Below are 27454 nucleotides of genomic sequence, written 5' to 3'. Positions count from 1 at the left end.
AGGATTATGACTGGACGGTGCATTGCAGGCATTCTCGTTTTAAACGTAAACAGCTCCTTTATGCCAGGTCAGGCATATGATGTCAGTATATGTGGAGGCCAGTTGGAAGCCATGTTGATCAGTCCTGAAAAGCTGTGACATTGTCACTGAGAGATACAAGGTTTGGTAGACGGCTCGGCCACACAATAAAGCAGGGGTCTTCAACTAGGGGGTCCGGAGTACAGAGTGAAAGGTCAAGTTTATTAAATATGAAGGTTCAAGTGGTTACATATCTCATAACACACATTTACATGAATCCAAATTACACTGAAGATTGTGCTGTCAAACGATTAAACTATCTCAGCTAAGGGGTCCTTGGCCTGAATACATCTTTATGGCATAAAGAAATGGCATGTTTAGTTCATCAATGCAGTTTGTTACCTTCTAGTTTCCAAATGGGTGTTCATTCCATTGTCAAAACACCAGAAATAAAACAAATAGTTTTATGGGCTACTGTAGTTCCCAAGAGACAACATACATGGTATAATACAGAGCTGAAACTTTATTTGCCAGTAGTGTGTGGTAAAGGAAAGGGTGATGGTAGGGAATAATTATCTCAGGGATAGCTGTTGCTTAGGAGACAGTATCCTTTCCTGGCTCATCCTGGCTTTGTCACAAAGTCTCCTTTTCCATTGCAAAGCACTCTGTATAAAGATGCAAACCATATTTGCCATAAATAGAAATGCAGACCATTCATCTCAGTTTCTGTATCAAAGGCTCAATGATTGATAAACCGAGGATTCGTCATTCACGGAGCATGAAGGCAAGGCACACTGCAATTATTATATGACATTATAGCATCACTGAAGGCAAATCGCAAGCAGGGATACAAAGGAAAAGGAGTCGGATTTTCATGAAGAAAGGAAACTACATGGACAGAATGTTTTTGTATTTTGATACAGAACTTGGGTTCACTAACCTTGATACCAGGTTTAAAATTGTACTAGGAGAAGTCAGTAGAGGGCAACAAAGATATTCCACTTCTAAGCTGGTATAAATTCAGTAAGCTTGTCTCTGCCCTGGATGGAATAGACAATATGATGCAGCAACTTAGGTAGATTTATGCCCCCCTTTGGTTGCAGGCAGTCATTGCACTCCAAAACCAAGTGACAGCAGCTATTACACTATGGCTTTGGAAAACAGCTGCTGGCTCAACAGGAACTCATGGAGGTATTCCCCCAAGGAGAATGAGGTGAGAAAGGCAGGGAAAGGCGTTTGCAAGCTGTGTCACAGTAGGGAAGAATAAGTGGTTATTAGGTAACAATTTGAAAGACTTTTTACTATTCTATTTTTTACTTTCAACATCAATATAGCTTTTGAATATGACTTAGCAATGTGCAGTGTTTAGATCATGTCATTGTACGGTTCTGAGTTCAAATCTGATCCTCTCTGCCACACCTTCCTCAATAGTTATGAAACTTCCTGGTATTTACTTGCACCAGCAGAGCGCACATGTAGTGCGTTCGGCTGCGCATGTACATATGTCAGTGTCTGTGTTTGTTAAAGCCCCTGGCCAATCAGGGACCATCATTTCTGGGCCTTCTGGCAATGTCATTAACAGCCAATAAGGGACCAGCATTCCTGGTGATGCCAGTGGTGATGCCAGTGGCCTCATGGCGTGCTCTTCTGGCGCAAGTTGGCACCTCAACAGAATGCAGTTGTAGTTTATTTTTTATTTTCAACCAATATTTTGGTGATTATTTGATTGAGAGATGATGGCACATGGTGCTGCAAATTCAATAATGCTCTGAATCCTTCAAGAGAGACCTGTTATACAGTAAAAGATATCTGCAGTCTAAATGCACAAATGGAGACTACTGCAGTGGCCACCACTACAGTACTTAACCATAATTATGTGAGTGAGGTTCTTCTAACTCGAGGGGAGGCAATGCTCCTCATCCAAGTGTAAATGCTCCTACATAAATCACATGCTGAGGTAGGCCTACAGCAAGTAATATCAGCTCCATAACACAATAATGGCCTTTGCCATCCACTTGTTGGGCGCATTTGTTGACAGTTTAAGAGTAGTAGATCCTGTCTGCAGTCCTCTGTGTCTGGTCATTATTGACCAGACAGACACATTGGTCCCGTACGTTGTATGAGAGAGATACCGGCATGTTCCCCAAATCAATTATTTTCATGATAGTGGTGACACTGTCTGGCATTGGACAGGATGCTGGCCTGCTCGTCATTATGTAAATTCATCCCACGAAATGGGGTGAGAACACGTTCACTGCATAAAGCGCAGTGGTGTATGACTTGGAGTTGACTTTGTGTGTGTGAAGTCAGCTTCGGCTTAAAGAGTTTTGCCGTTCGCCTCCCTGTCTTGTCTTGCATCTCAGTGAGCACCTGCAGCCGCCCCTGCATCGCTGTTCACCACCGCCGCCTCCTTTACTCAGCCTCTCACACAAGCACCCAAAGCAATGCTTGAATATCGATCTCTTACCGTAGGCCCACTGATTGCCAGACCTAAAGAGTGGCGTGCTGCATTTGGCTGTGTGAGCAGCATCATAAATGAGGTTGGAGAGAGAGAGAGCCAGAGAGAGAGAGAGAGAGCCAGAGAGAGAGAGAGAGAGAGAGAGAGAGAGAGAGAGGATATGTAGAGAGAGAATGACTGTTTGCATGTGCATTTTGAGTGGAGAGACAGAGGGAGGTGTGTGTGTGTGTGTGTGTGTGTGTGTGTGTGTGTGTGTGTGTGTGTGTGTGTGTGTGTGTGTGTGTGTGTGTGTGTGTGTGTGTGTGTGTGTGTGTGTGTGTGTGTGTGTGTGTGTGTGTGTGTGTGTGTGTGTGTGTGTGTGTGTGTGCGCGTCTGCGCGTCTGCGTGTGTGTGTGTATGCACACGTGAGCATGTGTGTGCGTACTGTATCTGTGTTTGTGCGTGCGTGCGTTGAGGGGGGGAGGAGGCGGGAGATGGTGTGCAGGAGAGACAGGAGGGGGGGGGGGGGGACTAGTGCTGCAGTGGAGAGCAGTGAGAAGAGACTGCAGTCTCTGCTTATGGTAGAGATCAGAGTATGTTAGCACAGCACTGAAGCTCCACAGCCCCTACCAGTTGTTCATATTGGATGGGCTAGCCTGCAAGGGGGGAAATCACCTTTGAAGGGTAAGATTTCTTGGTCTCTCTTAATGCCTTGTTGTTGGGAAAATTAAGAAATGCATTACAGGATAGCCTATCCCGTATTAACTTTAATAACAATTCGTATCTCTTTTTGATCGTTAATCTGAGTAGCGAGTGAACTATTCTCAGCCCTCTGTGTCTGGGGATGCTTTGAAGATGCTCGTACTGTACAGCATGGCTTGGACGTTATGGAGCATGAATATACAGTATCTGTGCCTGAGAGTGGTGCTGGCCAGTGCTGCTGAACCGCTGAAATCTGGAGGCTGATAAGGGCTGAGTGCCAGTGGAGCTGCCGGGGGCAAGCCGCCAAATACGGGGAGGCACGTACAGTGTGGTCGCTTTATCTCTTAATTTGTCTTAATCAGATCTCATTTAAATGAGAGAGGAAGAAGCATCCTTTCTCATTGGAAATCGCTGAGTTATAGAAGTTTTGCTGCTGGGTCATTGTGAGAGAGGTTCAACGGGAGGGGAGATGGAAGTAAGGAATGTAACTGAGGGTTAGGATTTCTTCTCCATCAGGAATCTTATTAGAATTACAGGTATATGTTTCCTCGATGGTGGAGGATAATAATAACAGCTGAGGATAAGGTGCCTGTTTTCTTCAGGAAAGTAGATGATACTGAATACTTTTTTATCAATCAAAACTTCATCCTAATAGTCCAGTGGTTCTCAACATGTGGGTCGGGCGCCAAATTATTTTGGGGGGGTCTCCAGATGATAAACTTAATGTGCAACACTGTTTTCGCACTCAACAGTAAACAAACCGACATAAAGTTAAAGTGTATAGAGGGTATCTGCACATTTCTGAAGTGACAATTTAAGGACTTTAATACCTCTAAAATGACAAATTAAACACTGGCAAACAATTGTCAAATATTAGAAGCAGTAATTGTGAAAATTGCAGATCTACATGCTCACAACGCCTCGCAACGCAAGGCGTTGAGCATGTAGATTGGCTACTTTCACAAGAACCGTGTTAGACAAAATGCTTTGGTTCAACTCTAAGTGCTCGTAGGGTGGGGGGGTGGGGTGGGGGTCCCCAGTTAAAATATGATTATTTTGGGGGTCACGGCCTGAAAAGGTTGAGAACCACCGCTATAGTCTGGAACACAGCTAGAGAGCCGACACCTTGTGTCCATGCCAACCTCGGTCAGTGATGTGAGTCCAGACCTGGACCAATTGGTTATTTGATTGGTTGGCCATTCTGGTTGAAAGCAGGTGGAGAGAGTGACTCTGGACAGCAAGCTGACACTACGAGAATTGCTTAGCAACAATGGATTGCTTGGCCTGCTGCGTGCAAGTATCAGCACGTATCATACTGACTGTTACAGAGCAGAGTTCTGATTGTAACACAGATTTGAGACAATCTGGACATTTTGATTGTATAGACATGCAAAAGCATAGCCATGTGTGGCCTATGATCCACTGAGGATGAGATTCAATCATCATTGTGTTTCCAGAACAAGACATTGGACAGTATAAAGTATCATGCTGAACATGTATGTGGTAGGGATGGGACAATATGAAAATGTCATATCACGATTATCGTGACCAAAGAAATCGCGATTTATGATATTATCGCGATAATCAAAATCCATTATCCTGGGGCGGAACATTTGCCAAAAAATAGCAGATCTACAAGCTCACAACTAGGGTTGGGACCCGAAACCGGTTCTTTTTAGGAACCGGTTCCATGATAGCGGGTCCAGAACCGGGTCAATCATTTTTGCCGGTCCGATTCTCTTAACAGGTCTCATCAGCGCGCATTAGCTGTGTGCATTCCATTACAAGCAGCTGTGGTGACGTCAGGCCACCTCTACAGAAGAAATGCTGGGAATGTCCGCGTCACTGAGCAGCGCGAGTCGGCCGCAGCCGTTTGTCCTTTGGGGGGGCCGTGTGTCTCGCTCCACTCCAGCGTGATAGCGTCACCTCCTTCTCACACACGTGTTAATATTAACAAGCCAACAACAACAACAAGAGCAAGCATGAAGCCATCAGAATGGTCGCCGATGAAGAAAAGAAAAGACAGCGCAAAATGTGTGACACCAATGTCTGAGTAACATCACCCAATGCAACTATGCGATGCAGTCACACATTTCTTTGCCAAACCCATGTCGGTGTAACATCCATAAGTTCCACACGCACGCTGACAGACACAGTCACAGAAGCTTGTTCTTCAACATGGAACAAAATGCGAAAATTGGATTTTACAAAACGGACCCCGTCAGCGTCGATCCCGTTTTAAAGAGGAAAAAAAGAGCTTAAAACCAATTATGCAATTATTTACTATAAAATCTACTATTACATTTGCGTGTACAGTACACTGGGACTTGGGAGTTAATCTGTTATATAGGGCTCGTGATCGCGCTGCTGCTGTTGTGATGTGTTACATTATAGAAAAAACACTTTCTTTAATATAGAAAACATTTGTATCATAGCCTATTCTTCTTCCTCGTTGTATTGTTGTTTTTAATGTAATGAAAATAGGGAGCTTTATTATGAGGAAAAAACGGGTGTGTTTTCCCTTTTAAAATTGGGTAAAATCGCGCATTTTTAAACACATTTCCTTAACGGTTAGCCTATCACTTATGTAACCGATAAACTTTTGCTCCCGACACCCCCCCCCCCCCCCCCCCCATGGTTTAAGTTGTGTTTATTATGTAATTGTATAATGGATGTCAGAAAATATGAAAAAATATATATATTGGAACCGTTAAGAGAACCGTTAGGAACCGGAATCGTTAAGAGGGAATCGCTAAGGACTCGGAATCGTTAAAATCCTAACGAGTCCCAACCCTACTCACAACGCGTCGCAGCGCAACGCGTTGTGAACTTGTAGATCAGCTATTTTTTGGCAAAGAGATTTGGTAGAGAGTGAAAAAAGACTATATCAAGTACATATATTATAAGTACCTTTTACCAATTATAGAGGGTTTAAACGGTACTGGATATGCAGCTCGGCAAATAAAAGGTGAATTGATCCCAGTGCATGACGGAGGACGATATCACGATAAATAAAATCTCCACGATATGATTATCGTGAGTGTTTTTTATCACGATACTGTAGATATATCGAGCCATAACATGGCCCTAAAAATAAGAGTTTCACAACATACAGTATGCGTCAGGCATGGCACACCAAACACGCCAGATGTGTGTGTTAGTCAGCTGCAAAAGCCAGCACTCACTTGTCTCCCTTGCTCGTCTAGATGGTGACAAGACATGATCCCATGGTCGGCTATACTGAGACAGATTGTTTCTCTCTCCCTGTCTGGGGTTTTGGCAGGGGATGAAAACCCTCAAAGCTCACAGCACTTGTGAGCTATGGAGAAATGCCCTCACGCACGCACATATAAACATACAGGCTATTTGTCTTGTCCTAATACCTCCTTTTCGCTTTCTTTCCCCATCAACTGCATGTTAACCACTTAAACCATATACGGTACGTACATCCCCCAGGAGTCTAGACCCGATCGCCTCCTTTTCCCCATCTACACCAAATCTCTTTGCCGAAAATTGCCAGTCTATAAGCTCACAACATCTCGCAACGTGACACGTTGTGAGCTTACTGTAGATCTGCTATGTTTGCACAATGTTCACATATTGTGACATGCCCAGAATTCTGGGACGCTGTAGTGTACGTTTTCATGTGGTTAACTTACATTTTATTTCTTTGAGGTATAATATCAAATCAAGGAAAACGAGAGATTGGATGAACAGTAATGTAGCTCTGTTGGTCCTGGGGAATCCATTCCACTCGCTGCCTGGTCTGTCATTGATTGTGCGAGAAATGGATCGATGCAGCCACTTCTGAAAACATGAGCACGTCACTGACGTTTTGTCTTTGGATTTCTTGCTTCTTGTGAACAATGAAGCAGGGGCGATGAAGGCAACAGAGGAGGCAGTAGCCATGGGGGAACATTTTGTCAATTATTCTTAGCTATACCGAGTGGGTGGAGATAGAATGGCGCTATCTGTGAAAGTCGTCATCAAATGGTTTTACGTGTGCCCAACTTATTTTCATTGCAATAACTGAACTACATTATTGAAATAGTGGACAAACGGTATATACAAAGCTAGTTTCAGATCTGTTTTGAAAATACTAACTAGGCTAGTTCACCTGATTACTGCCCCCTCTACCCAAAACATATGCATTGAAAAAGAGATGGCAGTAGCTACCTGTTACTTAGTTCTGCTATTTTCTCTCTCTCTCTCTCTCTCTCTCTCACACACACACACACACACACACACACACACACACACACACACAGCACACAGCACACAGCACACAGCACACATACACTACACACATATGATCTTGTAAGTGACTGTTATATATACATGTATTCCCCCTTCTAGTGCGTATATTCTGCATTGAGCATTCTGAGTGATTCAATTCGAAGAGAATGCCTTTGACGGCCGTCAGATGTCTCTGCTTGGTGTTAGTGAATGGTGTGGATCATTGTACAAGCGTTGCTTCATCAACATCAACCACCTCCATCATATGTAAAGGCTAATACTGTGCTGTTGTCACTCATGGTGATGCAAATAACGGACAGGATAATGTGATGCTCACTTGCAGGCCCCGAGAGTCAAATTGATTTTGTCAGCCGTTTGCGGTGTATTGGATTTCCAGAGAATGGAAGGCATGGAAGACATGGGCATCCATCCTGTTGAGTTAGTTCATCATACTTTGGTTTGTGGTCAGGCTGACTGGCAGCCTCCATAATTAGACTTTAGTTTTGTTATGATATACAGTAGGTAGTTTGGACACAGTTGTCTTTTACACTTATCTTTTTTTCCCCTTCGTTTTATGCTGATGATGCTGATTGTTAACTAAATAAATATAGCAGGCCCCTGCCCGCATCAAAATCTTCTGTAAATTGCAGTGCTGTACATTCAAAGATAATGTAGAGACTAGATTTGGGAATTTTTTTTTTTTTTTTGATTGAATACTTTATTAACAGTTTGCAAAAAAACAAGGCATGATGGCACAGATTTATACAAAATAATGCTAAAAGGATAACCCAGATAAGACCTCAGTGCTTGTTTTTTTTAAGTCCTGTGTATTCAATTCATCAAGACAATTAAAGACAAACAATACGCGATAATAGGCAAAAAAACAAACAAACAAACTCATGCGTTGATTTTGGTTGCACATAATCGGGCGAATTTGTACACACTGTGGTTCAATTAACACTCTGGATTTTGCAGTGTAGCTCTAGCTCTCATTTGGCAGGACAAACATGGTGGTCAGTATGCTGTGATGCCACAATTAGGATTTAACAAACAGAAAACATTGAGGTCTCCTTCAATTCTGTCAGAAGTGTAGTCTAATCCAGTGTTTCTCAAATGGGGGTACGTGTACCCCAAGGGGTACGCGGAGGTACTACAGGGGGTACTTGAGAGAACATGGAAAATGGAAACATTTATGTTATTGACAAATGTATGTGAACGTGCTGCTCTGTATACATAGCTTTAAACCAAATTACTGTTACTGAATAGGAAACAGGCTACTTACTTTTATTTTCAACATATTGACATAAAAACTGGACTTTTGATGTCAGTATTTTCTAGTCAAAATGTTGTCGATTAGAGCAGTGTTTCTCAAACTACCAAATTTCAAGGTATCCCCTTAACTCTGACAGTGTACAAATGGAACCAAATGAACCCTAATGGGTTCATTTGGTTCCATTTGTACACTGTCAGAGTTACAGACTTGTATGGGTCACTGGATTAAAGGGGGTACTTGGATTCAGCAATCAGGAAAAGGGGGTACTGAAGCCCAAAAAGTTTGAGAACCACTGGTCTAATCCTCGTGGCTTGTGCTTATCCCTCAAAGGGACTCTACAGTACATCAACCGTTGGGTTGGTCTCAGTTCCAATGGAAGGTTTTCATCTCCAACACCTTTTCTACCAAGATTACAAGCAAATACTCAATGATTTGAGTCGTTTTCTTGTTGTTTTAAGAGAGGGATTTCTATCAGGGTTCCCCTGACAGAAACGATGCAACTGGAATGGAATTATGAGGAAGAATTAGACTGATACATCTTCATCACAGGCAGGGGACACGGTGTCGCAGTCGCTAGCGCTGTCGCCTCACAGCTAGAAGGTGGATTCACACCGGGGACGGCGTGGGTACTGGGGGTGCATGTGTGTTCTCAGTGCCCATACCCTAGGTGGGGTTAGTGAAAGGGCCTTTATGTGTGGAGCTTGCATGTTCTCCCTGTGTATCCTAGGGTAGGTACTAGGGGTGTAACGATATAGTAACTGTATCGAAATATCGTTTTTAACTTAGAAAATCGAAGTAGATCGAAATGAAAACAGCTAAAATCGAATCGTATCGTTTTATTTTGTATCGTATCGAATCGGCAGTGCAAAGAATCGATTGTATCGATACTACCTACTTGTGCATTGTATTTAGCATTTTTAAGAAGAAAAAATTAAAAGGAGGGGTTTAATTACTTTTCCTTTCCATATAGCTAGACTGGTCTATCGATAAATGTGTGTAATCTCTGGGTTCATGTCAATAATTGCGACCGTCGCACGTTACTATGAAAAGCTCCACCGGCTGTCTGTCCATCTGTCTGTCTGTTCGTCTGTCTGTCCGTCACGTCACACTTTTGCCCCTACTCTATCTCTGGCACCGTTGGCCCTATCGATGCCAAACTTTGCACACACACTCCTTGGATGGCAAATCACATGGATGGCATCCTGATTTCTCACATGGCCCTCTTCTAGCGCCACCATCAGGCCGATTTTTGCAAAACACATTTTTGGACACTGCTCCTACATATTTTGGCCTAAAATCACGCAAAGCGGTACACTATCTCTAAAGTCATGTCATCAACATGGATCTGTCCCATTTCCCATATTCCCTCCTGATTGGCTACGATTATTTGCCTTCTAAAGTTTGTGTATGCGACGTGACGGTCGCTTATCTCCCGATTAGGGAGTCTTACTGGTGAATACTGATTTGTGTGAGTGTTTCGGACCGAAAACTGTAGTAGAAGTAGTAGCAAAAAGTGTGCTTTGAAGAAGTGAAAAGAAGATGGCGAAAATCAATTCCCCACCATTATCTGCACACAGACATAACACTGTATACACAGACAGATTGACAGGGGGGAAAACATAATCCTCGCAACTGACTGTTCTGACCTGGTGGAGTTAATGACTTGAATCCTTAGGTCAGAACAGAGACAGAGACAAAAAACAATCTTGCCTCAAAGTCATCTTCAACATACTTTTGATTGTGAGAAAACATGGTGTGCATTTTCATCATTCACTCATTGTACACACTACTGTAATGTTTGCCCGGCTGCTATTTAAATGAGTTAATTGTGCTTTTTTACTGTACTGGTAGGTGGTGATCCTGCATGAATAATTTAATTTCCTAAATTACATCCTTAGTGAATGGAAGTCGGTCTATGTTCTTGTTAAATGGAGGAAACCCCTCATTTCAGAATATTTACAGGCCTATTTAAAAAAGATCAGTTCTCCATAAAGTCTTGGAGACCCTTGTGTGTAATCAGATATCAGATATAGATGTTTTTTACGTGACAACAATGTTTGTTATACTTTTCAATTTGACACAATGAAAGTGTAATGATCTAATCGATGAAATTAATTGGAAACAACTCTTTTACTGAACTTTCAAATGCTTTTGACGCTTAAAATGTTAGTCAATGTGGGTTTATCAACTCAGGCAGTTGCTTAGTTGAACCCATTTAGATTCTGAAACCTAACCCAAGATTTCTGAAAACCTTCAAATTCTTATTTAAAAAATGCAAAATAAAGATTGAAAGGTATAACAACGTAGTGTTGCAACAGGACTAAATGGGTTAATAACCCTTTCAATCGGGGAAAGCATCTGTGTCATTTTAGATTGTACCTATATATATAGCAACATACGTTTTTCTGAGTTAGTATTTAGTAGAGAGCATTTTAGAATTAGCCTCGTACCCGCCCCTCTTCCAGAAACGGAAGTTGGTTGTTTACTAGGCTATTTTAGAATCAGCCTCAGGTCTAAATAGGCCAATATCACACATCTGCTCATCTGCTGTATTAACTGTCCAGAAGGTGGTGCCATAGGGTGATGTCCGTGGACAGCTTTAGTTTTTTGTTTTTAGAGTGTACTTTATATTAACATTGTGAAACAATATCAGACTGAAGTTATAGGTTTCTACTTCAGTGACAGGGAGTATTTTTCTTTTGAGGCAAGAAAGACACTTGTCTCACTACAAACTCCTATATCAGGACTGCAGTACAGGTTTGTGACCAACTATAAATATCATTCAAATAAAAAATAACGCACAATCTTCCGTTGTTTGGTGCTGAGCTGAAACTGCCAGAGCAGTATTACTAAGAAACAAAAAATGGCTCGCAACTCACTTTCAATAGCTCCAATATTTATTTTAGACGACAACCAGCGACATATAAATGTTTCGACCAGTGCTTGGTCTTCCTCAGTAACTGAGGAATTGAGGTAAGTGCTGAGGAAGACCAAGCACTGTTCGAAACGTTTATATGTCTGCTGCTTGTCGTCTAAAATACATATTGGAGCTATTGAAAGTGAGTTTTGAGCCATTTTTTGTTTCCAACTATAAATATGCACCGTACCCTCTACGGGAGAGTAGGCTGGCCCAGTGGCCCTCCTTAATTTTGCACATGATGAGTCACTGGTACTGTACGGTATACTTCGTCATTATAAAGCCAAGCTGAGATGGCAACGGAGGCATATGCGAACACAATTGGCCCGTGTTCAGGGGAGGGAAGCCGGGTGGGGAGAGTGATATTGGTCATTGCATGTACTCCTACGGGCTGGGGTGGCACCTGTCAGCGGGGAGTGTTGGGCAAGAGGAGTAGGACGAAGGTCCTACATCCTCCTGGTGGGGGCGCCTCACTGGCAGGTGAGTCAGTAGGACACAACAGCAGTGACAACACAGAAATGTGTGTGGGGAGGAATTCATTGGAATAACCACTGAATTCGGTAGAAAAAGGGGGTACAAAAGAATTGGCTACTCTACTAAATAATAATAGTAAAAATTATAATGATGTATGTTTGTACCTTTGCACTGATGTTTTTGGCCCGTTCTCTCTTATAATAAATACATACAGCAGCAAATGAAATTGGCACCAAAATGTTTCTGATTCTAAAACTGTTTCTCCTCCCCCTCTGTCCCTTTTTGTCCTTATGTGTCTCAGGGACTGAGTGCCTAGTCTTTCACAATGAAGTTTAACTTGTTCAAGAAGAAGCCAGAGGCCATGGTGGCTGCAGAGCCCACCGGGGCCACCACCGTGACCATGGCCCCCGCGCCTGCAGTGGTCTCCACTGCAGTGGCCGACACCTCTGGCTCTGGCTCTGGAAACCAGACGGAGATCATCAGCAAGAATGACATGTTTGAAGAGATCAAAGCAAAGTTCTTGAATGAAATTGATAAGATTCCACGTAAGTTGCAACGATAATCCTGCCTCCCCACGGTTTTACATGCACAGAGGCTAAGTTCTTCTGACATTGATCACACACTGTGCGTTTGATGTAGCTTGCCTCGAGAAATTCCAGCATACCGGTCTGGTAGGTTGTTTGCAGTGGTGGAAAAAGGACTCAAAGGTTTTAGTTTTAGTAAAAGTATCAATACTGCAATGTAGAAATACAAGTACAAGTAAAAGTCAGGAATTCAAAATGTACTTGAGTAAAAGTACAGAAGTATTGGATTCAAAATGTACTTACCAAAAGTAGAAAATAACAGATCTACAAGCTCACAATTTGTCGCATCGCAACACATTGTGAGCTTGTAGATCGGCTATTTCCAAATGGCCGAAATGTATATAGGGTTGAAGTGGTTAATGTATGTGTTTTGTAATAATAAAACATAGGGGAGTAGAAGGAAAAATATCGGAAATTGGAAGTAGTCGATTAAAGTACAAATACCCCCAAATTGTACTTAACCCTTCTTGTGCCTATCCCGAATAAGTTCGGGATATTTTCAATCCAATCCAATTTTTTTTTGCTATTTTACATACCCTGAGCTGCTTGTAGAGGTCCTATATGCTTTCCAACGAGTGATGCTAGATGGCCCGACGATTTATTCCATTGAAAATGGTTTAAAATAAAGTTTAGAGCCCTCCAAAAAAAACTCAATCTATACTGTCGGCGGCGCGACGTATTCCGGGGTGCCTATCCCGATCTAGTCCGGGATATTTAATAAAATGAATTAATTAATCGGAGGCCTCAACGAAGCCCCTTCTAAAAAATAAAGACGCTAATGGCTAAATGTTAGCTAACTTCCTCCTCTCGTCATACATAACAGTGGCTGGAGTGAAATACCAAGGCACTACGGCCAGTGTCAACGGAAGCTAGAGCGAAGGCCGATAGAGATATTTCTGGCACTCTAGCGGCACCTTGTGGCCCGGGGCACTCATTGGGTTAAGTACAGTACTTAAGTAAATGTACTTAGTCACTTTACACCAGTGGTTCTCAACCTTTTCAGGCTGTGACCCCAAAAAGAATCATATTTTAACTGGGGACCCCCCCACTCCCCCACCCTGACAAGCACTAAGAGTTGAGGCATTACATTTTGTGTAACACGGTTCTATTGTGAAAATATCAACGTGAGGCGTTGTGAGCATGTAGATCGTCTATTTTCACAATTTCTGCCTCTAATATTTGACAATTTGGCCAATGTTTAATTTGTCATTTTAGAGGTATTAAAAGGGCCTTAAATTGTCACTTTAGAAATGTGACAAGATTATTACTATGAGCTTAAACTTTATGTTGGTTTCTTTACTGTTGAGAGAGAAGACAATGTTGCACATTAAGTTAATCATCTGGGGACCCCTCAAAATAATTTGGGGACCCCCCTGGGGGTCCCGACCCACAGGTTGAGAACCACTGCTTTACACCACTGGTTGTTTGACTCCAGCTCTCTCTGTGTGGTCTTTGCATTCCAGTGCCTCCATGGGCTCTCATTGCCATTGCTGTGGTGGCAGCCTTGCTCATCCTCACCTGCTGCTTCTGCATAATCAAGAAATGCTGCTGCAAGAAGAAGAAGAACAAGAAAGGAAAGAAGGGCAAGGACGGCTTCAACATGAAGAACATGCAGGGAGAGGTATGACGCCTTGTGCTTCATACACGCTCACCTGTGGCACCACAGGGTGATTCTCGGGGTAACAGCCTAGAAGTTTTGGGGTTACGCAGTAATTTCAGTAATTTCGCAGTGATTTCTAACGTTACCCAGATCACTTTCTTCCCATCGTTTTATTACTCTATTAACAGGGGTCTTCAACATTTTCAGGCCAAGGACCACTTAGTTGAGAGAGAGATGAAGCCGGGAGGGACCCCAACAACCTTTTCATAGATCGCCATTTAGTTTCATTGTTTGACAGCACAATCATCATTGTATTTTGGATTCATGTCAATCAATTTGTGTTTTCAGAAACGTATTTAACCACACAAACTGTCAATACGTAACTTGACATTTCACTCTGTACTTAGTAGTCTGCTCTTTTTCCCCTCTACGCCAAATGTCTTTGCCGAAAATAGCTGATCTACAAGCTCACAACGCCTCCCAGCTCGAGGCGTTGTGAGCTTGTAGATCGGCTATTTTTGGCTAAAGTTCTCAGGATATGGAGACTAGGATTCAAGTGGTTAATATAAAAAAGGAGAAAAGTTTCTATCACTCAAAGATTTGGAGGACCCCCTGTAGTAACTCTGAGGACCCCCTAGGGTTTCCGGACCCCCTGTTGAAGACCCTTGCTCTATAACTCCTCACTTTTTTATTTGTGTATTTGAGCAATATGACAGTGTGCCTTTGAATTATATAATTTTGTGAGTTCTTCTTTTTTGCGGTGTGTTTAGCTAACATCCTTTGGTCTTTCACCAGCAGCTCTTTCTGTAGGCCAGAAAGGACACAAAGGAGAGCTCTCTTCCCCTTCATTTACTTGATGTTGTTCTGGTGGTCATTTAAAGTGTGTGACGTACTCCATTGTGGTAGGCGGTGAAAAATGACACACACTGTAAGGTGGCAGGGTATAATGGGCAATGGGCATGTGGAAAATGACCATGTGTTGTCCCTGGTGCGATGATGTCTTAGATACTGTATACCTCAAGGGCAACAGATATACTGTAAGTGCAAGACCCACAGACGCTTTAGAAATGAAGACAGACAAAAAAGAACGGGGATACATTTCTGAAAAACTAATGATTAATTCCATATTTAATACATTGGCATGCCCATGGAGATTTTCCTCCACACCAATGACAGTTAATTAAAACAACCAATTAATTGTGTCCGCAATGTGAATAACTGTCCCTGGCTTGAAACTTGACAGGGTAATTCCTCAGCACAGAAAAGGAGTGTGTCATTTCTCATCCTATTTGTGGTGATGGTATAAGTGGTGTTACTGGTGGTGATGCTGACTGCCTCTCTTTCTGTAGCGTGTTTGGTCCTCGTGTCTTGTGAGTTGAACCTCTCCCTCTCTCTGCTCTCCTCCTTTTTCCGCCTTTGTGTCTGTCTTGTGTGTGCCTCGTGTTTCTTGACTGTGGTGGACCCTATAATCTACGGTAGGTGGATAGCGCACACTGACGCTCTCTTGCCACTGGGCGGAGAAGGGTTTCATGGAATGAAAGTCGTAGCTTCCTTTGCCTTTTCCCCCCCAATCTTTTTTATTTATATTTATAATTTTGGTTATGACAGCTTGAGAATGTAACAATTGGAAAGCTATGATGTGCTCCATAAACCCCAGAGAGGAGAGTCTAACCTTCTAACACATTGTTCCTGAGACAATGTATCTGTATATGTAACTCACACCAATATGGAAAGTATTGGATCAAGACATGATGATATGCAAGACACGTTTAACACAATTAATCTATGCATGTGGTAAAAAAAAAAAGAAAATGGCATGGTTGGTTGTTTGGGAGACAGTGGAACGCTAATGATAAAGCTGCATGAAAATAAAAATGAAAAAGAAATGTCATTATGATTGCACCAGAATAAATGTTATACCCAAGGATGGCCTTAGATAAATCAGGAGCAATGAGCAAAACCTGACTGGCTTGAAAAGTAATGAAAGGATTCCACATACACTACAAAGTCTTAATTAACTTGGATATAGCGACTGCAATAATCCTAAAGCTATTAAAAAAAGCTTGCTGTGACCTTTTAATCATGAACCATTTACTGTAATAAAGGTGAGCTGAGTAGATGGTCGCAAAATAAACCGAATTGCCCACCAAGATATACAGTCCCCTTTTTTGCAGTAAATAGTTCTGGACATTATCTTATTGCAAAAAAGATGTCTGATGAGTTAAAACACAAATTGAACTAATTGAACAACTGCAAACAAGGTCAGGTCAGTATCTGAAAGCCCTGCCTTTCCCCTGAGAAGTCTTATTTTCCTATCATTCTATATGCATTGGCATTGGCTGTTGTTAGCTAGTTCCTTAAGGGTTCTCAGTGAATCCACATGCCTCTGTTCATTCTGTGAAATCAAAGAATCGAACCTATTATCAATATTAGTATTAACAAGATACTCAAAGACAAAATGACAAAACAAAAACAAGGTGTTATCAGGATTTCATTGAAAAAAGGTTCACATTTCTTCTCCCTCTTTGTTGGAACTAGCATGCAATGCCTCCACTGTCTCTGGCTGACTCTGTCACTGAACGGCACAAGCATGTTGAAGGAGCTGCCAAATGAAGAAGAAAAAAAAGAGCACACAGTGAAGACGGGAGGTGTACTAACAAAATTATTAATAATCACCCATAGACGTTTGCAAAGTTAGAACTGGTCAATCCACGAATCATACGGTATGCCAGGGGTGTCACACCAAATTCTGGGCCCTGGGTACAAGGATTCACTGCAGGGCCCACGCACAATTATTTTGTGCTTTAACTATTGAAAAATAGCAGATATACAAGCTCACAGCGCAGCACCGAGTGCCGCGCTGCAAGCTTGTAGATCTGCTATTTTTGAAAAATCGTGAACATTTGAGCAAGTCTTTGAATATTTCAAATCCTTCTAAGGTTTTTTGAAAAACCTATGTTTCTATGTCAGTGGTGCTCAAACCTTTTCATGTGAAGGACCACCAAAACGATATGTATTTGGCCACGGACCCCCATCTCAAAATATTTAGTTCCAGGGCAAGATTTTAGTTAGAAATGTTTGCTTAAAAAATATATATATATTCAAAGATTTGCCCACATTTTCACAACTTTTCAAAAATAGCAGATCTACAAGGTCGCTGTGAGCTTGTATATCTGCTATTTTTCAATATCTAAAGTATAACATAATTAAGGCCCCTCCACCTTGGGCCCTAGTAACTCAGTCCCACTCCCCCCCCCCCCCCCTCCTTGTGACGCCCCTGCAGTATGCCATCGGGCGCCCCAGGTGCCGCTCTACATAAACTCCTGGAGGCCCAGTGTCTGTGGCATGCTGTAATGGGGCACTCCCATCTTCTGACGCCTGATTCCCCTGCCTTTGACGCTCTCCATGTTGTGTCACCTTAACACCACAGAAACACCAGGAGGATGACGATGACGAAGGAGAGACAGGACTGACGGAGGAGGAGAAAGAGGAAGAGGAGAAGGAGGAAGAGAAACTGGGAAAGCTGCAGTATTCAATAGACTATGACTTTGAGAACACAAAGGTCTGTGAATCAGTACTTCTTATTTCGGCTTTTTCTGTCTCTGCATTATTATTATTATTTTTTTTTTTTTTTGCTTTTCATATTGTTCAAAATTCGGTTATCAAATAAGCAGGTGAAACAGTTTAGCCTAATCTTTATGCAAGACTGCAGGGGCCAACAAAAATGGAGTGCAAGGGCTCATCATTTTATTGAGACTAAGGCTAATGAAGCTGGATGGTCTATAATCACTAAATCGGTAAAAAAAAGCAATCATAAAGGGAGTGGTAATTTATCTCTATGATATTCAGTAACTCTATCATCATTACAGTAACCCTCTTTGCAGTATCGCTGCAGTGTTGGCGATGGCATGGATTTATGAGGCTGTGGTGTGCTGAATAGAATCATTGAAGAGGATCGTTTGTTATGAATCAACATTATGTGGCTTGCTCCAAGAATAAATGATCTTGTTACAACTGGGAGGGGGGGGGGGGCATGTTGCTAGGAAATGACAGTAACATTTAAAAACATGCTTGTGATATTACAGCAAATTCTCCTGTCAAACAATGTTCAGGCAATTTAGGACATTCTTACCCAGTGACTTAGAAAGTGTAATGTCGCTATTTGGCCTTAACCAATGTCAACAGATACACATTAACGAGAATAGCACCTGTAGACATCAAACCTAGCATCTGTTTAAACATTATGCTATAAACAACATGCTAAATAACATTCTTAGCTTTTGTGGTCAGCCAAACATGTCTCTCTAAATAACATTATGTGAACAAACCAGCATAGTGTATAGTATAAAGCATCTAGCCAAAAATAGGTGACAAGAAGTGATACAAGGAATGAAGAGTGCTAGCCTAGGGGGTGATCGAGGTAGAGTCTGAAGAGGTGTGCTTTCAGATTGTGGTCTTATCCCACTGGTCAAATAAAAAAGTGATTGATCGAGTGGCTTGTTGAGGTTGGCAGATGATGTTGTATAGCGGTAGCCTAACCAATGTGTGGCTTTTCATGGGCAGCAGTGAGATTGACACAGGTGAATGAACCCAGAAATGCTGAATTGGGCTCTGATGAAATGGTCTGTCTCCACTGACCTCTGCTCCCCATGTATTCTGCTATAGCTCACAGTCGGCATCCTCCAAGCGGCTGACCTTATCTCCATGGATTCAGGCGGAACGTCTGATCCTTACGTTAAGGTCTACATCCTCCCTGACAAGAAGAAGAAGTTTGACACCAAAGTCCACAAGAAGACGCTGAACCCCGTTTTCAATGAGACGTTTGTATTCAAGGTAGGTCTCTTTGACGTGTATACCTGCACTTTGGAGAACGGTGAGTTTATTGTACTGTACCAGAGTAAAAGAAATCACAATAGCACTATATCGTCACTGTCTTAGTGTCGGGCAGAAACCTTGTATCTCCAAGTTTCAAATGTGTAGTTTTTACTTTCTTAAAGTAAAGCCCTGCTTCATCATACAAGACTGTCGCACAAAACTAGTGAAAATCTACAAGCACACGCCTCGCACCACAATGCCTCGCGGTGCAAGGCGTTTTGTGCTTGTAGATCGGTTATTTTCACTATTTTAATTCTTTTTTTTTAATGATAAATACAAAACAAACGGTTTTGGACATACAAGGTTTCCACCTGGCAACAAAGATATCCTACACTGATCCTTTTGCTGCAAGTCCACACTGCTGTATGTCATGAATAAATACTCCAACCAACAGTGATGTCATATTAACCACATGAACCCTAGCATCCCTATACTGGGGCAAACATTCAGTGAAAACAGGAGCTAATAGTTGCTATTCTTTTCCAAGGGAGCATCAGAGAAACCTTGTATCTCTGAGTTTCAAATTTGTAGGTTATTTCGTAAAGTAAAGCCCTGCTTCCTCATACAAAAGTGTCGCACAAAAGTAGGGAAAATAGCAGATCTACAAGCACACAATGCCTGTCGATGCGAGGCGTTGTGTGCTTGTAGATCGGCTATTTTCACTATTTTAAATCGTTTTTAAAATAATAACAAAAGAAGGAAGGTTTTGGACATACAAGGTTTCCACCCGACAACAGCGATATCTAGTAGATATAGAGCCCTGAGGCAAATAAATAAGTGGTTATGTAAATATTAAGATTTTGTGAAAACCCACTGCCTGCCTGTCTCTCTTGTCGTGTGGACACGCTGGAACCACACCCTGTCTGCTTTGTGTGGCTGCAGTGTACCCAGTACTCACTAGCCCATCCTCTCTAATGAGCTCCTCTGAGACTGGAGATGCAGCTTTGGGTCAGGCAGACAGTGTTTATCTGAAAACTGGTACCAGCAGAATTTTTGCTGTTCTCTCCCAAGCAATCCTAGATTACCATGTTCATTTCAGTTATGTTGCATCCTGTCTCTTTTGTGTTTCCAGTGAAAGGCAATGTTCTTTTTATACCAATGGCACATGTCTAGATGGAGCACCTTTTCTCTTAGGGATCATGGAAGGACATTAATACAGAATGCAGCAAATCCACGGCTAAAAAAACACAACAATTTCAAGTCATTTATAACTACTAGAAGCTTGGCCGCCCGAAGCTTCTAGAAGCTCTAGTCAAGCTTCTAGTCGGCTTCTAGTCGTCTAGTCGGCGACCTGGCCAACTCGGGAACAATGTAAATAGGGAATGAATGCCCCTCCCTTTAATGCAAACCCCATTATACCTGTTGTCATAGGACCCGTTTTGACCATCTGTTTGCCCGTGTCCATTTATGCCCATATATGGAGATATCTGTCTGTCTGCGTCCATTTTATGCCCATATATGGAGATCTCTGTATCTGTCTGTTGGGCGGCCGAGCGTCTAGTCGGGGACCGGCCTACTCAGGAACGAAGTTAATAGGGAATGAATGCCCCACCCTTTAATGCAAACCCCATTATACCTGTTGTCATAGGACCCGTTTGACCACCTGTCTGTCTGCGTCCATTTTATGCCCATATATGCCCGTATATGGAGATACCTGTCTATCTGCGTCCATTTTATGCCCATATATGGAGATCTCTGTATCTGTCTGTCTGTGTCCCTTTTATGCCCATATATGGAGATCTTTGTGATTCTGCATCCATTGTATGCCCATATATGCCCATATATGGAGATATCTGTTTATCTGCATCCATTTTATGCCCATATATGAGATCTCTGTCGCTTTTTGTTTGTTTCTTCTTTAAGCAGAATACGCAGCCTGCTTAAATCTGCATCATTCAAGTCTCCTCCCAGTCCCACGCTTTGTTGCTTGTCTTATGTTTGTCTTTGTCTCTTTTATTTTCTTTTTCTTTTTTGGAGCGGGATAGTTCAGCTTGAGTTTTTTTGGAGAACTTGCTTTTTGTCGGTCTTGCTGTTGATTTAACTTGTCTTATGTTTGTCTCCTCTGTCTGCACCTCAGCCAACCCAGATCTCGACTTCTGATCCTTGTTCTCTTCAGCAAAAGCTCATTTAAATCTACATCATCAATGTCCTCCCAGTCACACTCTTTGCATTAGGCCGTGTTTTCTCGATAACTTTTTTCATTTATTTGTAATAATTCTTTATTGTATTAAACTTTTTCCATTTTCCCAAAGAATTATTAAAAATAAATGAAAAAGATTATTGAAACACGGCCTGCTCACGTATTAGGAGGGTAGTATGAGTCACCAGAAAAAATAACAGGTGTTTTAATTCATTGGTTGAAGTTACAATGGTTGTGTATGGGGAGAGGCCCTGGGCCTGGAGGGCCTGATAACATTGACATCAAATATCGAAATATTGAATCAAGCAAATTAAAATCTGTTCAGGGTGTTCATAAAAGCCTGATTAGACGATAAAATGACCAAAAGTTTTTTTCCTTTAAGCCAAAAATATTTTTTTGTGGATAAATCCATAAGAATAATAACATATCTGCCAAGATGTTGAAAGGTTTCCATAATGTGTGTGTTTATCACATCATCATAGGTCCCCTATGAGGAACTGGGTGGGAAGATATTGGTGATGTCCGTTTTTGACTATGACCGATTCTCCAAACATGACGTTATTGGAGAGGTGAAGATCGCAATGAACTCCATTGACCTTGGACAAGCCATAGAAGAATGGAAGGATTTGGAGAGTGCAGACCAAGAAGAGGTGCTGTTAACATTTCTCACTTCAAACCCAGAAAATAATGGACAACTAGAATTCATATACTGTATATAATATACAGTATATGAATTCTAGTTGTCCATTATTTTCAAGGCTGCTCAACATTTCCACTTGGTCAGCCAGCGGCATTGCACTCTGCATAGTACATACACTGTCCGCATACATACATACATACTGTACATACATACACACTCGGTCAAGTGTTCTCGGTCAAATTGTATACTTGATACGTGATGTCATCAGAATTTGCTGCAAATCACATGACAGAAGACTGTCACGTGACTTGACTTATACCAGTGTTTTGATGCTATACCCTAGAGTACACCGCCATCGTGTGGGCAGTGTGCATCTTTTGGCTATAATAATCCTTTAATGTTCTTTTTGTTTGTTTTCTGACCTGCCACTTAACTGTCAAAAGTGATATTTCAAAGCAGTTTGTTGAATGAACCATCATTATTTTTTTTAAATGAATTAATCCATTAATCACTTTCTAATTAACATTTTCACTTGTTTGTTCCTGTCTACCTGCATCCTACTGCTCAATATTGTAGCCAGAGAAGCTTGGAGATATCTGCATCTCCCTTCGTTATGTGCCAACTGCTGGTAAACTCACTGTCTGCATTCTGGAGGCCAAGAACCTAAAGAAAATGGACGCCTGTGGATTGTCTGGTATAGAAATTATCCTACTTTTCAAATCCCTGATTTTGTTTGTTTGTTTGTTTCTTTCTTTCTTTCAATTCTCTCCAATGCTTCAATTTGTTTCTATTTGGATTGGTGTTCCTTACCAAGGACAGAGATGGAGATGTTGTGTATAAGCTCATTATCAAAGTAGCTATGTCTCATGGTAATTGTCTTTGACTGCAGATCCTTACGTGAAGATCCAGCTTCTGCAGGGCGGTAAACGTCTGAAGAAGAAGAAGACCACGGTGAAGAAGAACACACTGAATCCATACTACAATGAATCCTTCAGCTTTGAAATCCCCCTGGACCAGATGCAGGTACAGTGTTTGGCATGGTATATCGTTGCTGTCGAGCAGAAACCTTGTACCATATTTAAACGTTTTAATTCTTTTCGTACGTTGTCGCACAAAAGCAGCAATAATAACTGATCTACAAGCTCACGGCGTGTTGACTCGTGGCACATTTTGAGCTGGTAGATTCTATTTATGCTATTCAATTTAATAACATTTGAAAGTGAAAGTGATTAAGTCTGTCTGTGGCTTTTATAAATATTTCCTGAGAAGTAATGGTTGTGGACTGGACATACAAGCTTTCCACCCGACAACAACGATAGAGTTAATCTACCATTGAGGATTTGACTGTACAGTCAAGACGGTCATGTAATGTTGTGTTTTCTATTGCCTTCTTCAACACATGGCCTTGAAAATAACTTGCGCTGATGCTTCGAAAAGAGATGAATGTTTGAATTTCTCTTTTGTGCTCCTCTCAGAAAATCTTGGTGGCGGTGACGGTGTTTGACTATGACAAGATCGGCAAAAACGACGCCATCGGGAAGATCTTTGTGGGCAGCAAGGCGTCAGGCTTGGGTCTGAAGCACTGGTCTGATATGATGGCCAACCCGCGACGCCCCATCGCCCAGTGGCATCCATTACAGCCCGAGGAGGATATCGATGGAGAGCTGGCAAAACTGGCTGCAAGTGCAAAGAAGTAACTCACTTCACCAAAGCCAACTAACTAACCGACTAACTAACTCAGAACACCCACCCTTACACTGCATGAAAACCCACCACTTTACACATTGCTATGGGTTGTGACCTCTCGGATCTCTGATCAGCAAAAAAAGAGAGATGGTAGAATATCTGCTTATTCATGGTTAAGTAAAAAAGAAAAAAAAAAGAAAACAGAGTGAAAGAGTGAATAGTACTTTTTAAAGCACCGCCACATTTCACACAATGATGTAAGCAGGACTGAATGACTGGGTTACTGCTTTGTGGGAGGCAGACTTTTGAGTGTTTGTTTCAGTCGAACTTGCCTTTAGAAACAGATTCTCAGGTGGCTGACATGTGATGACAGGCTAAGTGGAAGCAATGCAGGAAATCAAGCTTTGTTTAGTTTTTAGGGCATTATGCATGCTTTACTTATTGTCCCACTGCTCTCCATACATGCCCAATATTATAACTTGCTAATAAGTGTGCTATAACTTTCAGTAGGAAGTGCTGTAGTATTGGGCTATTTCTTGCATAAAATCTGTATTAAATAAATTAACGTTAAAAAGGATTAATTGAGATTGAAGTTAATGCAGCAATCCAGTTTGGAGTGTGTTTTTAAAGATGTCCACAGGAGATTGCCTTCATTTGACCAACTCTGTTACAATATATTCCCATTTGAGAAGGAGATGCGTAAGCTGAGTATATGGCAGGGAAAACATAGTTCTGTCAGTTTTGTTTGTTTTATTTATTGTTGTTATTTGTCATCGGTTTCTCAGTCCATGATGCCATGATGGCATGTCTATATTTGCTCCATATGTCTTCAGATAGACCCACGTTGAGACCAGTGTATAAGGGTGCCTTTCCTAATTTGACACTTCGTGAAATACGGTAGGCACAGAGTTCCGTTATTGTACAGTATGGGTAATTCAGAGCACAGCAATTTCTCTACACAATGTTCTAATGTCAATTTATGCTCCCTCATACTATGGTGTCATGTTTGTCAAAAGTATCTGTTCTACAAGCTCACAAGGTGTCGCAGATGCGACCCATTGTGAACTTGTTGACCAGATATTTTCGGCTTGCCGACATCATCGTACAAAGTATAAATCAGGCTTAAATCGGTTGTGTCTCATAGTGAATCTTTAGTCTGAAATAGCCTGTAAAGGGAAATATTTTAACTGGGTTAACCTCATCCTAACAGGGACACTATGAATGTGCTGTCTGAAATCTATCTTGAGCTTTGTTTGACCACTTGGATGTAAAACCTTACTTGTCCATCCATGGTCAAGTAAGGATGATGGGAGACTTACCAATGTTATTTTAAAAATAATTACAACCTTTATTTTGTTGTGTTTTGCTGTAGTGCCATCTGACAGTCTCTTTTATTTTCTTATCAATTGAACTGATCTGCTCATTGTGACAGTTGGTTATATCTTCTCTTGCTCGTTACACACTTTACAACTTTAATCAGCTGATATCTGCTGGTGAAACGACAATGTGCGGATTTCTGTGAAAGGGATGATTTTTATAGAGAACTGCATATAATTTAAATGTTAAGATGTAGTTCTTGCACTTTATAAGGGTGTATTAAATCAATGCAACATGTGGGTTTGTATTATCTGGACTCGACGGATACTATGACATCTTGTTGACCACATAACACACATAATGTACAGTAGGCATATACAGACACACTGTATATTTCCAATGCAAAAAACTAAGAACAAAAATATATTTAAAAAATACAAGCATGTATCATGCTTTGCTGTATTTCATGTTGTTTGGATCGCTTACCATTCACCCATTTGACATATGCTGTCTGTACCTGATCCCAAAGTACTGCAATATGGCAGTCATTCAACTCAGAAACTTTGTATTAGTTTGATGTGCAGAGGTTGTGGTATTGTTACTGGAGTTGAAAATGGTTTTGCACATGGAAGCTGATCAGTAGGATACTGATTGGCACCTTTGCCTCTCTCTGTCTCTCTTCCTTCTTTCAACCTTATACATCAGGCAGATTTGTTAATAGCGCATGTAACTACAAAACTGTAAATAGCAGCATGTTTTAAAGAGGAACCATAATTAAATTGTGTATGTGTGTTTGTGTTCTCTGTCACTTTGATAATAAAATGAAGGAAAACAAATATGCACTGACTTGCAATGTTTATGTATTTTTCACTGAATGAGTTGTATGAGACTGAATTTGAATGTATGTCTAAATAATCAAAATACTTTTGATTTTACAGGCTGTTTTCAAGCCTGGAATTATGTCAGGGTTGCTTTTTATCTTGTGTGAAATTCCACTTAGTTTGCATGCTTGTTTGAACATGTTTGTCAACCTTTGTATGTGTCTGTTGAGGTCTGTCAGTATACAGTATGTCTGGGCTACAAGTCATGCAATTGCCAGTAATTTCTGCTTGTACTTGTCGACTTGTGTTGGTCGTTGAAAACCAGTACAAATATATATACTGTATATTCTAAAGAGGAGAGTGTTTATTAGCTCCTTGGTTTTATATCTATGTATACCGTAAGTGTTTCCTTCATTAACTCCTGCCAAATGGGTTTCAAGTTATTTACAGTACATTTTTTTTACATTTCTCCAAGCATGGACTTGTAGCCCTTGATACTTTGTGTACCCTCTTATATTATTGCCATCCAGCCAACCCTACTTATACATTTCAGATTTATTTATTACATAGTGAAGATATCAAGTGTAAGTAAACCGACATATTTAGTTTACAAACGCCAGGTCTGCTGTTCACAGTATTTTCTTTTAGATGTTATTCTTTAGTTATTCCAACCCTTTAAATAGACTGAATTTTAACTTGATGGAAGTCAAATTCAGTTCACTCTCAGTTAGACTATAATTAGTAACGGAAGGAATTCAAGGAAATATTTTTGTTACTTTTTTTGTATTTAATCTTAAACTTTCAATATTGTTCCTTTTCAAAATATATGAAGGTCAATAATGCTTCAAAGGCTATGTCAGTCTATGCGCTATATATTATATTAGTAACCTCTCTAACTTGCAGACTCAGTAGAAAACATACTAATATTTGTATTATTAATTTAGGTCCGGTATGGTTTCAAATAGAGTAGGAGGGTTTTTTTCTTTCTATGAGGCAGCTTTTATTTGGCTTTTTTTTTTCAAGGTCATTCTATATATTGCACCTATTTTTCTGACAATATCAGCTGCCATAACATTATGTTCACTTTACAACTGTATTTGCAATAGGACCAATAGAACCTGTGTTTATATTATTATTACTGTATTTCCTTTGTGAACCAGACAATGTGACACTGAATGTGTCATTTGTCACCTTACTGCAATGCAGGCAACAAAATCCTGGTCTTCCTTTCTGTCTTGAGCAATGGGGCAGAACCAAACAGTGCAGAAAAAAAAAAACATTCACAATGCAATACTGCTCAACTTAATGGTTCCTCTTTAAGGCTAATTCATACTTTCTTGTATGGTTGTATCACTCGCAGACAAATGATTCTCAACTGAAAATGTCATGCATCACAACAGTCATACGACAAAGTATAAATTAGGCTTTTGTCATAGACCACTAAAGTGAACATGGCCATCATACAGAACTTCCAAAGAGCCACCCCTCTCCTCCCCACTCCAACTCCTTATTCCTTCACTTATCCAGCAACATGGACAAAGGAAAATGAACTGAACTTGTTTGTGTCTTGTTGTAGAGGTGTGTGTCAATAGTTGTGCCTTTTTGTGAATTGCATGTTTTATTTCCTTACAAAGAATATGTTTTCCAGCAAAGAAACAGAAAAGAAAAAGAAAAAAAGAACAGACTCGATCACTTGTAATCATATATCTATGTAGCCAAAATATGGAATGTCTT

The 27454-nt window shown here is 41.1% G+C and overlaps 1 protein-coding gene across 2 annotated transcripts in view; it reads left to right on the top strand.

Annotated features, from left to right (window-relative positions):
• LOC308286430 (synaptotagmin-2-like) overlaps positions 1–25654 on the top strand; it is a 66370-nt gene extending 40716 nt beyond the window's left edge. For both annotated transcript variants that reach the window (XM_080727449.1, XM_080727450.1), the window contains exons 3-10: positions 12359–12602; positions 14105–14262; positions 17672–17803; positions 18907–19074; positions 21739–21906; positions 22473–22590; positions 22786–22919; positions 23372–25654. In XM_080727449.1, the coding sequence (XP_080583575.1) occupies positions 12383–12602; positions 14105–14262; positions 17672–17803; positions 18907–19074; positions 21739–21906; positions 22473–22590; positions 22786–22919; positions 23372–23593 (1320 nt within the window). In that variant the 5' untranslated portion in view covers positions 12359–12382 and the 3' untranslated portion in view covers positions 23594–25654. The remainder of the gene's footprint in view (positions 1–12358; positions 12603–14104; positions 14263–17671; positions 17804–18906; positions 19075–21738; positions 21907–22472; positions 22591–22785; positions 22920–23371) is intronic.
• Positions 25655–27454: the final 1800 nt, after the last annotated feature.

The sequence above is a fragment of the Nannobrachium achirus genome (genome assembly GCF_963921795.1).
Source record: "Nannobrachium achirus genome assembly, chromosome: 6".
Lineage (NCBI taxonomy): Eukaryota > Metazoa > Chordata > Actinopteri > Myctophiformes > Myctophidae > Nannobrachium > Nannobrachium achirus.
This window is presented reverse-complemented; position numbering and strand designations above follow the sequence as displayed.